This window comes from Aulostomus chinensis, chromosome 9 (genome assembly GCF_037954235.1).
Source record: "Aulostomus chinensis isolate RoL2024-O1b breed Wild chromosome 9, RoL_Achi_v1.0, whole genome shotgun sequence".
Lineage (NCBI taxonomy): Eukaryota > Metazoa > Chordata > Actinopteri > Syngnathiformes > Aulostomidae > Aulostomus > Aulostomus chinensis.
The window spans coordinates 29,049,484-29,065,556 of NC_141328.1; the positions used below are offsets into that span (position 1 = coordinate 29,049,484).

Genomic DNA, 16,073 nt, shown 5'->3' on the forward strand with positions numbered 1-16,073 from the left:
TCATAAATTGTAATCATAGTATTATGTCATTTAATTAATTGAAGGTCAAGCTTGGGGTGTAATGCTGGTTTTTGGGGGGTGGGCTGCGAGAGGACTTTTTTTGTACTGTGACATCTTGGAATTTCTGGATTTTTGTTTTCCAAATAAAGCTGGTATTAGGGTACGCCCTTGTGTTGTGTTTGGCCCATGACGCTCGTGTCTCACGAGTCTGTGTTCCCGGTATCCGTTCACGAGCATACACACTTGTTCAAGGAGTTACAAAGAAATTTAAATGGCATTAAGACACAAACAGAAACGCATCAACTCGCTCCTCAGCATCAGATTCTGCTCTCGGGACTACCAGTTCAGGATTGGCCTCTTCGTGTGGTCCAATCGTCACCGCTGACGTCATTGCATCGGCTCCTCAAGCACCAATCACGCACTGGAATGATCTCCGTCCCTCCCACTGAGAGATGTTGTTCTGTTGTGGCCATTTTACACTGGATTCACGGGAAAAAAATAAAATACCCTCCTCGTTCCGGCTCCAGCGTGTCATTTACTCCACGTTTGTCGGTTTCATGTGGGACTGGTGAGTTTTTACACCGATATTTTACACAGATAGTGTCAGGTGTGCGACGACTGACAGCGTTTCGGTACAGCTTCTCCGAGTTGCTAGCATATCTCGAGCTAGTTAGCTTATCCGCTAACAGGGACGACCGCCATACGTCATTGTTGAATATCCCTTTTTAGGGTAACGGCCGCGTTTTTCACGAGCCCAATTAATGTGGAGCGGCAGCAGTGACGCAGGGTTTACCTCTGCTCGATTATTCGCGTGCTCAGGTGGGCGCACTGGAGGCAGCAACTACGAGGGTGTTAGGAAGTTGGTGCCCAGTGCGGACTACCACAGATATGCGGTTATCGTGATGACAGAAGGAGGTAACGTCACCTGCGACTCGTTTGAACACGTCGTACAATCATGTTACATGTAATGGTACATACGACTTGATGTATTGATTCAGGGAGGTATATTCCAGTCGGGTTTATACTGTCTCTGCAATGCCGTTACAGTATCAATGTCTGTGCTCCTCAGGGTACCTAATGCTGTAGAGACAGGAGAGAGATCAGGAGCAGCTCCAGTGGATCAGCATGGACATTGAGCGGAGGTGAGTTCAACTCGCATTTAGTACATTTTCTCCCATTTAAAGTGTCCATCTCCTCCTCAAAGGGTCTTCTGTCTTCACTAGGGGTGGGAGAGGCGACCGTGTGGGCCGATATGGCAATAACCGTAACGATCACAACTTTCGGGACATGGACTATCGAGGCTATGGCCAAGAAGATGAGGCGCCTGGAGCAGGATATGATGTCAGAGCAGAGGAGGAAAGACCATACGGCCATAAAGAGGAACAGCTGGGTGCCTGCGATTTCTCACCAGCTCAACCTCAAGATCTCTCTGGGTTTCATCAGAGAGGAGATGTTGGGCAAGAGGCGAAAGGGCTCCTGTGGCCACCTTGCCCACCGTCACAGCCTGAAATAGGCCCCACCATGGTCCAGAGGGAGGATGGGTCCAGGAGGGAGTTTGAGCAGTTACGAAATGGCCCACAGGAAATGGGTAGGGGCAAAGGGGTTAGAGGCTTCCCTGAGAGTGCTGTTCCCCTTTTAGGAAGTAGGGATGGCAACTGGGGTCGCGGAGGTGCCCGTCCTGAACAGGTGGAATTCAACGCTGCAAGACAGAGAGAGGAGGACAGGTTCTCGCGTGGGGCATTGAAGAGGAGGGTAAGCGAAAACAGGTCCCAACCACTTTATAGACCTGCTGCAGTCAACCAGTTATTTTGTCCTTGGCTTCTGTTGCTAATTTGTGACTCGTGTCAAGACTTTCCCCAGTGAGTCGGAGGAGCTCGCCTGTGGTGGTGCTGGTGCAGACCTGTCCCTCGATGAGTTGGATCAAAGGGACCAGGATTACCGTGCTGATCTCGACCACAACCAGAGGCCCAGCAACATCATAATGCTCCGCATGCTGCCACCTAATGCAACCGCCAATGAGGTATTTTATATAACCTTGAATTCTTTTGAGGTGTTTGATGCTCATGATGCAGGGGTCCGGTTAATAATGGAAATGTGTCCATAGATCCGGGCACAGCTTCAGGAACAGGGAATCCAGCCAAGAGAGGTTCGCCTCATGAGGAACAAATCATCAGGTGAGACCTTGTCCATTGCCTGGATGGTGATTTTTTGCGGGGGGGGGGGGGGTAATTTCTCTTTTGTGTTCTCACTCATCCATTACCAGCTCTTTCATATTCATTGCTCTTCCAGGTTTCTTTCTCTTATTTGCTTCATCTTCTCCCTCTTATTAATAAGTAGCCTTTCGATCCTTCTCCTCTGTTAATGTTATTGCCTTCCTTTATTCTTTGGATACCAGGATAGATTCATAGCCGATGCTTGTAAACAGCACAAATTTTTTGGAAATGCAAGATATATTTGTGACTGACAAGATGAAATATTTGTTTCTCAGCTCATTATGGAAATTCAGTCCAATAACACGAAGCCCTACTTGAACAGTATTATCCTCTCGGAAAACCAGCATGACGGCGGGGCTGAGCTTCAAACACACAAGCACACACAGGGCAGAGAGGTGGAACTGCACTAAAGGTTATTCATCTCTAGAAGAAGGAAGCACATGAGAGCAAATCATGATACAACTGTTAAGCAAACAGAACGTGAACGGCAGAATCCAAAGCTGCTTCAACACAGCTTGTTGCACAGAGCGAACTATAACAAACAAGCTTACTGTGTCGAACAGTTTGGCGAATTTAGCCATGTATCTTAAATTAGTGGAAGTCTTGCAGAGTATGAAGTCTTTGCCAGCCTGGGTGATTGCCAGTTACAAGAGATACACAATAGATGGCAGGAGCAAGTAGTTGCAAATAGCCATCTGGCTTTGCTTCCTGTCTGTGAGAGCACACTCACACGGCCTGGTTGCCTTTCGCCATGCTGAAGCACCATTGTCCCCTCCACTCCCCCACAGGCATGCACTCACTTTGCTCTGGGCCAGACCAGCCTGAGCACATTTACATCATCACTGAGCTGCACTGCAAGCCTGCTGTTTGGTCGGGAATCCCGTCGATCAGATTTTATATTTCATCACAGGGACGAGAGTGACCAACCGCTCCCGTGCCCGGCTGCTCTGTATACTCTATAATATACACAACGCCAAAAGGTGACAAGTTAGCACCCCAGCTAACAGGCGAGTGGCAGGAAGATAAGCCTGATATTATTATGTACTCATGGAGCTGCAGCATCGCTCAATATATATCTGGGCAGTTTTCTCCATCCGCTTGAGTTCATTCAGCCCCTGTATTTACCCCTGGCTGCTGCCCATGTTCCATGCCCATACTTTTGTATGTGCAACTGTGTCATGCCAGAGCCCTGCTCTTCTCACCATGCCTGGGACAGGGAAGTGTGCTGTGCTGGGGCGTGGTACAGAGAACTCACGCTCGTCAAACAAACCAGACCTCAGAGGACAAATGTGCTCCACCACGATTGGGGAGTTTGAGTCGGCCCTAAGACTAAATTGAAGGGTACAAAAGTCCCATGGGTGCATAAGAACAAAGAACATTGATGAGGTCCGTTGTCTTCACCCTTTCATGAGTCTGTCATATTCATCTTGGCGTGACTGCGTAGATGAGAAATGCTCACAAACTAACAGTAAAACATGCTTGAGTCTGTTTGCCATTTAGCAAAGTTTGTGTGTGTGAGAGCCAGAATGGAAGTGATGCAACTTCTTCCCAGCTTTGTGAGCATCAAGCATACCACTCAGAAAAAAATGTGTCTTTTTCTAAAGGTTTTCCATTAAGGTCATTGTCTCACTGACCTTCTTTTTTGCTAACTGGCAGGTTGGCTGTAAGGTGTGCCCACACTTACAGCCCCCCACACTGCTCTGTCTTTCTCACTCTTTCTGATCATCTTTCTTTTTAGGACAAATCAATCTTAGTTTAAAATGTTTAAATGATGACCTTTTGTGGACACGCTCAATGTGATAACATACCCAATGTTCTTTATTAATATGAAAATGTTTCATGTGCTGTCAGTCAGTTAGAGTAATGCATGGACAGGATGTGGAGAGGGTCACGCCAGCACAGTGCTACATAACTAAAACAGTACTAGAGTTGCAGAGGTGAAGTATGTGTGTATTTCTGTTGGTGCTTCATCATTTAAAGCCAAATAGCTCAAACTGATGAGTGGGCAGGATTCTCCCTCTCTCTCCCTCTTTTCCTTGACCCTGTTGAGATTCTTGACATTGCGTCCTCCCACCCTTGCAGCTAGCTTGACAGCAGCTCTCCAACTGGATGTCAAGTGTGTTATTTCCAAGGGAGCGAGGAAGCAATGGTTTATTTTATTAGTGCCGATACAGGGTCTCTCTCTCTCTCCTCTGTACATGAAGCACTAACCCCTCACTGCGTTGTTGTTATGTTGTTGTTGTTGTTGTTCGGTTACCATGGCGCTGGGCGGTGTCCAGGTCAGAGCCGAGGATTCGCCTTCGTCGAGTTTAATCTCATACAGGAGGCCACCCGCTGGATGGAGACCAACCAGGTCACTCTCCCTTACACAGACACATACACATGTATACATGCATACAGTTGGATTTAAGACAAATGCACAGCCACATCACACCGTCTCTTGTTCACATGATATATGCCAGTGTGACATTGCACACAATGTGCAGAAAAGCATTTTATGTCTCAAAGGCAGGTAGGTGTTTTGAGGGCAAATTCAAATTTTTTTTCTACTGTTATGAACTTCCACAAGCAGGAAAACTCATACTACATCATACTGACGTCTGTCTGTCTGTCTGCGGTTCAACTGCAGAGTCTACATAACAAGACGCTCCGAGTCACACTCGCTCCTTATTTTTCCATTGAAAGATCCGCTTCAATGAAAGGTTCTCACTCTCTCTCTCCTAAGTTTCCAGTACAACCTCTGGGATAGTATGACAGTGTGAATAAGACGTCTCAAATGGTCTAGTGGATGTGGAATCAGAAGTTAAAGCCTCATTTTTTTTTGTTTTTGATCCGTTCGTATCGGGATGTGCCATTATAACATCTTTAGGATGGAGCTATTGTCTATTTGGGTGCTGAAGATGGTGACAGTGGGATGGGATGTGTGGAAAACTGTGAGGTTTCCCCTTAAGGGGGGGGGATGACACAATTGAACAAGCACATTATGTTCTTAAAAAATGGGCACCCACACATTACACATACACCATCTCAGTCCGTCCCAATTTTCTAAAGCTGAAGGTTGCAATTCTCTGGTGTCCTCTGTCTCAGTCTTTCTTCAACTCTCTCCTCTCCCTGTCCCTCTCGTCCCTCTCCCTCTCTCTCATCTCTGAGATGAGGCTTTTCTCTAGTATGTGTGGCCTCGTTATCACTGATAATCATCCACTGTCCCCCCTCCCTCTTCATTTTTTTCTTTCAGGGAGTGCTTTTGATTCTGGGACACCGAGTGTCAATGCACTACAGCGACCCAAAACCCCGTGCCAACGAGGACTGGCTCTGCAACAAGGTTGAGTGGATGCACCAATGGCCTGCATTTACATTGGCCACTGTTATGACTTGTTCTTTTGACCGTGAGTCATGTAATGTTTCAACAGTGTGGTGTGCAAAACTTTAAAAGGAGAGAGAAGTGCTTCAAATGCAGTGTGCCCAAATCAGGTAAGGTTGAACTCCGCCTCTCAACCCTGTCCAGTAGCACCATCTCTCTCGTCTGTATAATAACACACAAATGACATGTTGTCTTATCCCAGAGGCTGAGCTCAAGTTGCCTCAGATGCAAAGGGATTCACCTCTTGGTCTTCAGAAGGAGGCAACCCAAGGATTACTGCCCCTGCCTGTACCCTTCCACCCCTCTGGTCCTGCTGTCAGTACAGGCCAAGCTACACAGCAGGCAGATGTTGCTAATGACAGTAAGTTGTGAGGGGGATATGGCATTCAAGAAAGGCCACGGGAAATCCTCAAACTCTGGATGTAGCTGTCGTATGATACGTGCCTTGACCAGTGGGTTCCCAGGGCACCCCAGTTAGTGTTAATTTAATTTTTAACCACCCTGGCTGTAGCGTGTGTCTCCTACCTGACTTTGTGCTAAGAATTCTCGCATCCTTCTCAACACCAGCTCTGATCCTTCGAAACCTCGGACCACATACTTCAGTGGAAGCCATTCTGTCTGCTTTGGCTCCATTCGCCACTCTCTCTCCTTCCAACATCCGCCTTATCAAGGACAAGCACACACATCTCAACAGGGGCTTTGCCTTCCTGCAGCTCTCCACCATCGTGGTGAGAAACGTCATCATACAGACATGCATGCAAATATGTATGAGCATTGTTATCCCCAAATATTGAAGCTCATCACATCACCAATTTAAACATTCATTTAACTCTTAAGTCACAAGTGTATGTTTTATCAACAGGAGGCATCTCAGCTGCTTCAGATCCTGCAGGCTCTCCAGCCAGCACTGTCTATCGATGGGAAGGTTATTGTGGTGGAGTTTGCCAAGGGCTCCAAACGGTAAACTCTTACACACCCAAACACAAGAGCAATGGGCGCAAGCAAATGAATCACCTCAAATAGAGAATACACTGCATCTCTGAAATCCTCTTTTCTATTGTCAGTGACGTGTTTCTGACTGATGGCAGTAGAGTGAGTGCTGCCACAGTGGCTAGCACAGCTATCGCTGCCGCACAGTGGGCCGTCACACAGGTAACCTGCTTAATTTCTCAGCATATTTATGAGTGAATTGTCATGATTTGTCCCTGACTCCTCTGTTTCTCCCTCAGAGTGCTCAAAATGGCTCAGGTGGAGGCCAAAGTATAGATGCAGCAGTGTACCAGCAGGGGGCAGCAGTATCCTACAGTCAGGAGGGGCATGAATACTCTGGGCCACAAGATGGCACATCATTCAAGGTCCAGACGGACACCAGGGTTGCTGCTTTGCCAGCAGCAGCGCTGATAGGAGTGTACACAACAGGAGCTCCCGCAGGTTGATGTCACACCTTTAATATGCATTCACCAGCCACTTCAGTAGGTACACCTGTCCAGTTTAATGTGACCTAACCCAACAGGTCTGCTATAATTGTAATATACAAAGACACCTGGAACAGCACCTCTCCATGAACGGGGAGAGTGGACAACCTGAAAACATACTGCCTCTGCTTGACCGTGGCTGGTTTTTGTCACAGAGGCATGATGATGCGCAGTTGAGTCTGAAGGACTTGAGTACATTGCACAGATGTACCCGATGGAGTGGCCAGTGAATGTTTATTTGTCATACAGTTCATGTTATGTGTTTGAATGTAGCCTGTTCTCATCTTAATCTGTGGGGGTTTGATGGACATGCTTGTCCCTGTTCAGCTGTCATTTCATCCGAGGCAGTAACATCTAGCGGAGCGGTTGTGCAGCGGCCTCTTACTCATACGCAGACGGCTGTCATCAGCACAGCTACGGCCATCCCAGCCACACAGGTACAGTGTTACAGTGTGCATTTGCTCTTTGTGTTATCTCAGCTTGGATGCAACTGTCTTGTTACTTAAAGTGTTTCACCTTTACAGGTTGAAATTGTTGGAAAACCACAACCAGCTGCTCCCAGCCAACCTGCCACACCAGGCACTGAACATGAGCTCCAACAGTACCGTAAGGCTTCGTGTGCTTTTTTACACATCTTGAAATACATGTACTAATCTCACATACTCTTAAAATAGGGAAATGGGTCTCACAGGGGCCCCGTTACAACTGTTAGGATCTGTTTCCTGACTGTTTGAGGCTTTCAGCACCTCCCTGCTGAGGCTGTTGGTCCACTTGACAAGACTTTCAATTCTGAAAGTACATAAAGCATCCTGCTGCTTGACAGTTGAGCTACCATTTAATTATCAGCAGATGAATTAAATCCCTGGCCCTGTGTTGAATATCCTGTCTCTGTCTGCAGCTGTACCAGATGTGTCCACATACCAGTATGATGAAAGCTCTGGCTTTTACTACGACCCACTGACAGGACTCTACTATGACCCCAACTCTCAGGTAAACAGGCTGTAGTCAGAGTGCTGATAAATGTTTTAAAGACCCTTCTGAATCTGAATGTGGCCCCTTTAAAAAAAAAAAAAAAAATGTTTTTGTGTTTGCAGTACTACTATAACCCTCACACTCAGCAGTATATGTACTGGGAGGGAGAGAAGCACACCTACATTCCTGCAGCTTCTGGCCAGGCAAATGCAGAAGGTGCTCCCGCAAGTGATTCCACAGCTCCTACAGACTCCATGTTTGCTGCCCCAGGAAGTAAAGACAAAAAAGACAAACCCAAGAGTAAAACTGCTCAACAGGTACCTCACAGGACGAGTAGTTTTGGAACCTTGAGGCACTGCTTAATGCGGGTCTTTGCACAGAAAATGAGAATGACTTGTGTTTTTAAAAGCGAACCTCATCTCTAGTCAGTTGTTTTGCTATGGCCTTTGTTTTGCTAGCATAGATTGCAAATGAGATACAGTGCATTACATTACTCATGTATTAGCTCTATTTAGCCACTCTCGTAGTAAAACATGGGAATCATCTTCTTTGTTCATAGATTGCCAAAGATATGGAGCGTTGGGCTAAAACTCTCAATAGACAGAAGGAGAACATGCGCTCAGTCTCCTCCTCCCCTGCCGTCGGCTCCACAGCGCTACCTCCTGGCTACACTCGGGCACCTGGCCAAAGTCGCCTCGATGACCGCCGAGAATCTGCCAGTGCTGATGCAGGCTACGCTGTTCTGGAGAAGAAGGTGCAGGTCGCTTACACAAACGAAATAAACACATGCTGTATCCCTGAGAGGGGGGTGATGGCCCTTCAACCAGAAGCTCACTCGGTGAAAGTGACAAGAAAAATATTGTTTAAAAGAGACTTACAGCTATTAATAACACTGTTTACGTCCCTGACTTTGCACCAACTCTGTCCCTGTCCTGCAGGGGGCGCTGTCTGAACGGCCTCAAATTTTTCTGGACCAGATCAGACAATCGACACAAGTAAGGAAATGGCAACGGTCTTGTATGTTTGTTGGTTTTCCTCAGATGCCTAACGCTGCCTTTGTAAGGGATGCAGCAGACACCGTATCGTCACCTCTGTCTTTATCTCTGCAGTCCTCCCCTCCCCTGCAGCAGGGCCTGGTCCCAGCCTACAGTGGAGAAACTGACAGTGAAGAGGAAGGAGGGGATAAAGATGAGAAGGAAGGAAGAATGACGGACTGGGTTAAACTGGCCTGTTTGCTGTGTAGGAGGCAGTTCCCCAGCAAAGAAGCTCTTATCAGGCACCAGCAGCTCTCTGAGCTACACAAGGTAGTTTACCTCCACAATTTGGATCTCATATTACACTGTCACAAACTAGACAAGTGTAAAAATCGTTACACTGGTTTGATATTGAGCCAAATACTGGAGTGGTACACTGACTTTAAAAGCAGCGGCTGAGAGCACGAGCGCACTGAAACCAGTGGGTCCAGTCTCTCCAAACACTTTGGCCAAATGTATTCCATAGAAGACAGTTGGAGTGGGCTTGCATCTCTCGGCTCTGATCAGTTAGGGGTGGTGGACGGAGCAGATTTCCACATAGATGTGAATGTGATGGCCATTAGAAAGCTATTCTCTTGCTTCTAACTCTCAGCTGAAACCACAGCACAGCCGTTGTCTTTGAGTTATGTTCATGGGGATTTAATCAGCCAGCACAATCTGATTTGTAACCGTGCAGAGCAGCAGCTGGGGAGTGCTGTTGTGATGTTTCATGTGTGTTCCTTCCTGTCGTCATTCAGTAGAAACAGAAAAAACACGTTACTGAAAACAGTTCTATTGGGAACCCATCTGCATATGAAACTACTTGAGCACAGACAGGAGGAGATGGAACATTAGCATGCTGTCAGTTTTTGTGACTAACTCCCGCCACAAATGCACATCAGACAAGTTTTAGCTTGTGCACTGGATTGAACTGGCTAAACTGGAAATCAGTCCAACTCTGGTACAAAAACTGCATATCTGATATCTACTGTGTCTAAAGGATCAATCCTAATGGCATTCCTTTTATAATCATGTTGAAATCAAATCTGTCTGCCTTCAGCAAAATCTGGAGCAGAGACGAGCCCAGCAGGAACCAGCAGACAAAGAGGTGGGGGAAGCTTCAGGGTCCGTCTGGACAAGTTCAGCAACATTGCTGAGACTCACCTTGCTTTTCACTGTGTGTATGAAGCAGTATTGAAGTCATTGTCTTATTGATTTGGTGGCAGAGACACACAGACGGACCTGAAACTCCTGATCCAAAGAGGAGGAAGTTCAGCCCCATGTAAGCAGCAGTGACACACACACACACACACACACACACACACTCAAACTCTTGTTGAGCGCTCACAGTCTCGTGTGTAATCACCTACTTGTTTCTCTGCTCCTCTCTTCAGTGACGGGATCACGGGCACTAGTCTGGGTGCCAGGATGCTCCAGGGAGGAGTGAAAAAGGGGCTCCTGCTGCGTAATATGCAAATGGAATGAGCTCTAAACCTAGACTTTCTGCCTCTGAGAGGACGGGGTCCAGCACGCAACACGTCACTATTAACATCATATAGATATTTATAGATGAACCTCTCAAGTTTGGTTTGACATTGCATTTACCTCAGCAGTAGTAGACTCGTATGAACTGATTCTGTAGCAGTGGATGTCAGGATATTGCACAGAATGCACCTTTTTTTGCTCCTGAATGATGCCGTGTTGAGTTCCCACTTGCTTCACAGCTCGTGTGTGATAAACCAGCGTTTCGTGGCTGGGAGACATTTGCTGTTGGAGAAATGAAAGATCAGTCTCGATCTTTATGGCAGCAAATGGCGTTTTCTAATATTACTGTCTATGCACCATAGATTGTTTTTATTTAATGCGGCATCCCTTGTCATTCAGTGAATGACTGATCTGGGCATGAACTGTGTACATTTCAGAGTGAGCACTTTTTTACTGCTTTGGGAGCTAAAAAGTAACGGCCTGATGAACTGGACAGGATCATAGTACGTAGAAGAGAAGTGTCTCTGCTTATCACATGAAATGTATGAACTCACCGTGTAATTAGGTAGTTGTCTGGGGAGAGCATTATTTTTCATTTCTGTGTTTGATCAATAACGTGTCTGTTTCATCAAGCTAATGTAAATTCAGAATAAGACATTTTCATACTGATGGTTTGTGTTTTGTTGGTCTGCTTTACTAACAGTTGCAGCTGGTATTTTTAGCCTGGTAGCAGTCAGAAGTGTTTCTCCCTTCTGCCCTCAGTCGCTGCGATGGATTCGGTGGATCCAGACCCTCTAAAGACCCAGTAGAGGAAGCAGTGCACACTTCTTTTACCTCAGTAAAACTAGAGCAGTCCTGATCAGAATAGACCTCTGGTAGAAATCTCTGTTCAAAACTCTTATTTCAGCAAAATATAGGTGAGTATTTCCTTGCTGAATATTTCCGTAAGTATTTACCATAAATAACATTCATAAATGACATCAGCAGTCTCTCCAGGACAAACATTTCTAATTATTTAAACAAATTAAACAACCAACTTTGCCTGCTCTCAAAAAAATGAAAGTCTTGACACCAGCTGATACTGGCCGAGATGAGCCAATCATTTTGGGTCAATGGCCATGTCAAAAAGTACAATATAAAGTGAAATAAACGTACAAAGTCTGGTAAAAGTACTAGACAAACGTATACAAATACCTCCACGACTCTTGAGCAAAAATACTTGAAGCTATACTAAACAATACTAAACTTATTAAAGTTGTACTTTAAGAAATTCCCAGCTAAGTTCCTGTAGATGTTGTCATAACGGAACTTTAGCAACGTCACCACCGGGACAACTCGTGTAACTTCGTGTCAAATCCCCATGGGTCTGTCGGTCACGTGGTAGCGGTTCAGTTTCTATGGCAACGACAACAGACGCCGCGCCTCCTCCCGGGACCTCGGCGGACCGAACCTCCAACGTTCGATAAGACCGATAACATCGGCGCGGGGGAGGCAGGTGGAAGGTGAGCAGCCGAGCTACGGGTTCCGCTGGGCGAGGTACTGGAGGTGATACGGTACACAGTAACTCTAGTAGTAGTACTACTGTGGTATGTCGGTAGGGACGTGGTGAATTAAAGATTCCGTTGCAAGTATTTCGTTTATCTATTTTTATATTTATTATTTTTGTAACTACGATCAAGTTAGTTTTTTCCTCAAAGGACCTGTTTCCTTGGTAACGCCTGAGCGGTTCTGGAACAGTCCAGTAGGTTCCGATTCTCTGAGGCCTGACCTGCCAGAGATGAGAGAATGGAGCTTTGAGATGAGAGGGAAGATGACAGTCGGGGTCCGACCTGGCTTTGATGTCTGAAAAACCTGGTGGGATTGGTGGAGCATGTGACAAACACTGGTACCAACCAGTAATTTGGTTGTTGGTCGCATAAAACACCTGTAAGTGCTGGAAAAACTTGACAAATGCAGCTTGAGAGAGCTGCAGTGACCGGTAGAAGCGGCCAGATGCTGGACCCACGTTTCCCTCCCATCACTGACATCATCACCAGTTGTGAATGTTGGCTGTCCCAGTGCCACTATTGATTTTACACCATGTAATTGGTTTGCTGTTGGAACATGAAGGCCTGTGGTATCTTCCAGGTGATGTAGTCAGTTTTCCACTGTTGAGCTCCAGACGCAGTGACCAAGATGTCTGACATGGATGAAGATGAAGTCGTGTCGGATGCGGAGAGAGAGGAGGAAGCTCAGCGAGATGGACAGGGAGAGAAGAAAGAGGTAACGTGAAGAACGAACAGACCGTCACTCCACTGTAGAGGTCTGACAGGTCAATCAAATCAAGGGTTTCATTCGCGGTTTCATCGGCGTAGCGCTGGTCTGAGAGGAGCCCGGATGTGTAGATATGAGCTGTTCAGACTGTAGGGGTGGAGTTCGTCTCAGCCTCAGCGCCGTGGCTACAAAAACAAGTACCATGACATTTGCAGACTTCTGGTAAGAACTTGGAACCCAAGTGTCAGTTCTTCCAACATCGCCATGGTGACTCACGCCAGCTGTGAGACCTGGAGCCATGACATTGACAGAAGAAGTCACACAGACGTTCTAGCAGGTTCTCCTTCCAGACTCCTGACTTCAACTGGAGGTCTGACTTTGGTCCCCAACACTGATTTAAATGTTTTTAACGGTCACTGCTTCTGCTCTCTATCTTCCTCTGCTATGGAACATGGAGGTCCTTTCAACAGGTAAATGTGGATGTGTTGGTAGACACGTGGGTGTGTTTCTACACATCACACCCTGATAAACACCCCCCCCCCCCCATCCCCTCTCTGTTCACCTGTGCAGGTCTGCAGCTTGACTCAGGAGACAATAACAGAGGGGCTGTCTTTGCTGTGCCGGGCAGGAAACGGACTGGGACATGCGTTTGTCAAGCTGGAGCTCGTAGACAAGTATGAGAGATGAAGACGATCAAATCAAAAGGCCTCAACATGGACAGAAATCCTCGTTTAATTGTTCTCGTCCTCTGTTTGTTCTCAACAGAGAACTGGAGGAAGTCGCTGCCCTCCGCAGTTACATTCACATACGTTTCTTGGACCTGTCTGACAACTGCCTGAAGGACCTCTCCCCTCTGGCGTGTCTCACCCAGCTGCTCTGGCTGAAGGCAAGGACCTGCCTTGATAAACTAGTTCAGGGACCTGGAACTAAAGAACCTGCCTTGACAAACTAGTTCAGGGACCTGGACCTAAAGAACCTGCCTTGATAAACTAGTTCAGGGACCTGGACCTAAAGAACCTGCCTTGATCAACTAGTTCAGGGACCTGGACCTAAAGAACCTGCCTTGATCAACTAGTTCAGGGACCTGGACCTAAAGAACCTGCCTTGATAAACTAGTTCAGGGACCTGGACCTAAAGAACCTGCCTTGATAAACTAGTTCAGGGACCTGGACCTAAAGAACCTGCCTTGACAAACTAGTTCAGGGACCTGGACCTAAAGAACCTGCCTTGATCAACTAGTTCAGGGACCTGGACCTAAAGAACCTGCCTTGACAAACTAGTTCAGGGACCTGGACCTAAAGAACCTGCCTTTATAAACTAGTTCAGGGAACTGGACCTAAAGAACCTGCCTTTATAAGTGCTGATACCAACCTTTATCCGTCCATCCATCCTCAGGTTGACAATAATTCAGTCACCAGCTTCCAGGGCCATTTTCCTCAGCTGACCTACCTGCAGTGGCTGAGTGTGGCAGGGAACCAGCTCACAGGCCTGGAGGGTCTGGTGGCACCGGCCTTGGAGAGCCTCAATCTTACAGGTGGGTCGGGCCATCTGATGTCTAAGTGGAGTTTACTGATACTATGTGAGTAACTGCTGATGTATTGGGTCAGTCAGAGGTGAACTCTCAGTCTGGTCCGGACCTGGTCTTCTATGAAGGCTCTGACTCAGCTTGGTGGACCTTGTCTGGCAGCTAACAGGATCCAGAGAGTGAGCGGTCTCCATGGGGGCTGTTTTTCCAACCTGGTAGCTCTGGAGCTGAGGGGAAACCAACTGGAAACCACCGATGGCATCAACCTTCCCAAACTTCAGCGGTTATATCTGGTAACAGACACTGTGACACCTCTTACTGGGCCCAGTTGGACCAGGCTGCCAGTAACTGGGCCTGCTCTGCATTCAGGCCCAAAACAAAATCAAGCGCCTGGAGGGCCTGGCCCGGCTGGAGTGTCTCACCAGCCTTCACCTTCGGGACAACAAGCTTGACAGTCTGGATGGCCTCAGCCCCAACATGAAGAATCTCCACTACCTTAATGTCAGGTGCATGGTTGGCAGATCGCAGCAGCCATGTTGATCCCGTCACCCCTTCAGGAATTTCACCTCTCTCTTCTGTCTCTCTTCTTCCCTCAGAGGCAACGCCATCTTCAACGAGAGCTGCCTGCAGAGTCTTGAGCTCGTCTCAAAGACTCTGCGACAGCTGATTCTCCAGGACAATCCACTGATGGAAACCACAGACTACCGGCAGCATGTTCTGGTCCTCGCTCCTAAACTGGAGCGAGTGGATAAAGATCCGGTCTCCAGTGATGAGAGGACTGAGGTCCTGGAGAGAATCCAGGTAACGCTCAGAACCATGTGATTCACTAACGCATCATCAGGTAGAGTCGTGACCGCACGTATGTCATTTCAGGAACTTAAAGAAGAGGAAGTTCACAAACCAGAGGATGTGTAATCATTGCCAAAAGATGGAAGCATCTGACCTCCTGGGATGTGGGTTGAGTGTTGGTAGCTGGGCGGCTCTGTCTCATGTACTTCATCTTGTGCAATGCAAATAAATTCACACTTCAACGCCCCCTGCAGGCAAAAACATGTTTGTATTTTTGTTGTGGTGACTGAACGTTTCAGGCTTACTGGAATTCTGTTTCAGAGGTTGCCAGTGGCTGCTTTCACATTCGCCGGTGAGGTCAAATCGTTTGAGCATGACTGATGACATCACTAACATTTGCGCTCGTACACGAGTGTGACGTGGAAACTCAAAGCCTCGCACGCTGAGAGGTGATGTTTGTTGTGAGGCTGGAAGCATCTCGTGTCCAGCAGCGACATTCCTTTGCATCTTCACTTGTAGACATTCTCATGAGTCGGAAGGTGGCATTGAAAGGTTTTTGATCTGGAAATTATAGGGGTGGGGCAGACATGACGATGGAGGGGAGGGGCTTGAGTTGAGGGTCAGCCTGGAACCTGACCCCCCCCCCCAGCTAAGAGGTTGTTAGGTGTTCGAACTCTGTTCTGTTGCAGGTGACAGCAGATTTCAAACCAGCTTCAAAAATGATATTTCATTTGTTTTATTTTGTGTTTGGTATTTTCCTGCTTCAGGTGGACATTGACTTCATTTGCTCAAAGATTCGTTGCTCTTCTACCACCACATTTAAAGCACAGTCTTGCTGAGAGGAAGGAAGTAACAAAGGTGAAGAAAGTAGTGCCTCCGGGCTGCTCTGCTTGGTCTTCATGCATCCAAACATTCATTTCACCAGCAGGAAAATTCAAGCACAAACCCCAATTGTTGTATTTGCTTTGTGTGACGTCCCATTTGTTG

The 16,073-nt window shown here is 47.1% G+C and overlaps 2 protein-coding genes across 3 annotated transcripts; both read left to right on the plus strand.

The window, feature by feature from the left end:
• The first annotated feature begins 438 nt into the window (after positions 1–438).
• rbm10 (RNA binding motif protein 10) lies at positions 439–11,188 on the plus strand. The gene is made up of 23 exons (XM_086214919.1): positions 439–568; positions 1,070–1,142; positions 1,224–1,752; positions 1,850–2,020; positions 2,105–2,174; positions 4,493–4,566; positions 5,449–5,535; positions 5,624–5,684; positions 5,777–5,935; positions 6,142–6,302; positions 6,437–6,534; positions 6,639–6,726; positions 6,804–7,005; positions 7,377–7,486; positions 7,574–7,655; positions 7,948–8,039; positions 8,144–8,338; positions 8,581–8,775; positions 8,960–9,016; positions 9,131–9,325; positions 10,095–10,142; positions 10,261–10,316; positions 10,429–11,188. The coding sequence occupies exons 2-23, from the start codon at positions 1,126–1,128 to the stop codon at positions 10,517–10,519; spliced, it is 2,838 nt and encodes a 945-aa protein (XP_086071045.1). The 5' UTR covers positions 439–568; positions 1,070–1,125; the 3' UTR covers positions 10,520–11,188.
• Positions 11,189–11,864: 676 nt separating this feature from the next.
• On the plus strand, positions 11,865–15,352 carry lrrc23 (leucine rich repeat containing 23). 2 transcript variants are annotated; one of them, XM_086214921.1, is made up of 9 exons: positions 11,865–12,021; positions 12,647–12,781; positions 13,343–13,446; positions 13,538–13,658; positions 14,168–14,306; positions 14,460–14,590; positions 14,667–14,803; positions 14,894–15,098; positions 15,171–15,351. In XM_086214921.1, exons 2-9 carry the CDS (start codon positions 12,695–12,697, stop codon positions 15,210–15,212), a joined length of 966 nt encoding a protein of 321 aa, XP_086071047.1. In that variant the 5' UTR covers positions 11,865–12,021; positions 12,647–12,694; the 3' UTR covers positions 15,213–15,351. The 2 variants fall into 2 exon arrangements, with proteins under 2 accessions (XP_086071047.1, XP_086071048.1); XM_086214922.1 differs by lacking the exon at positions 11,865–12,021 and adding an exon at positions 12,034–12,055 and having other exon boundaries at positions 15,171–15,352.
• Positions 15,353–16,073: the final 721 nt, after the last annotated feature.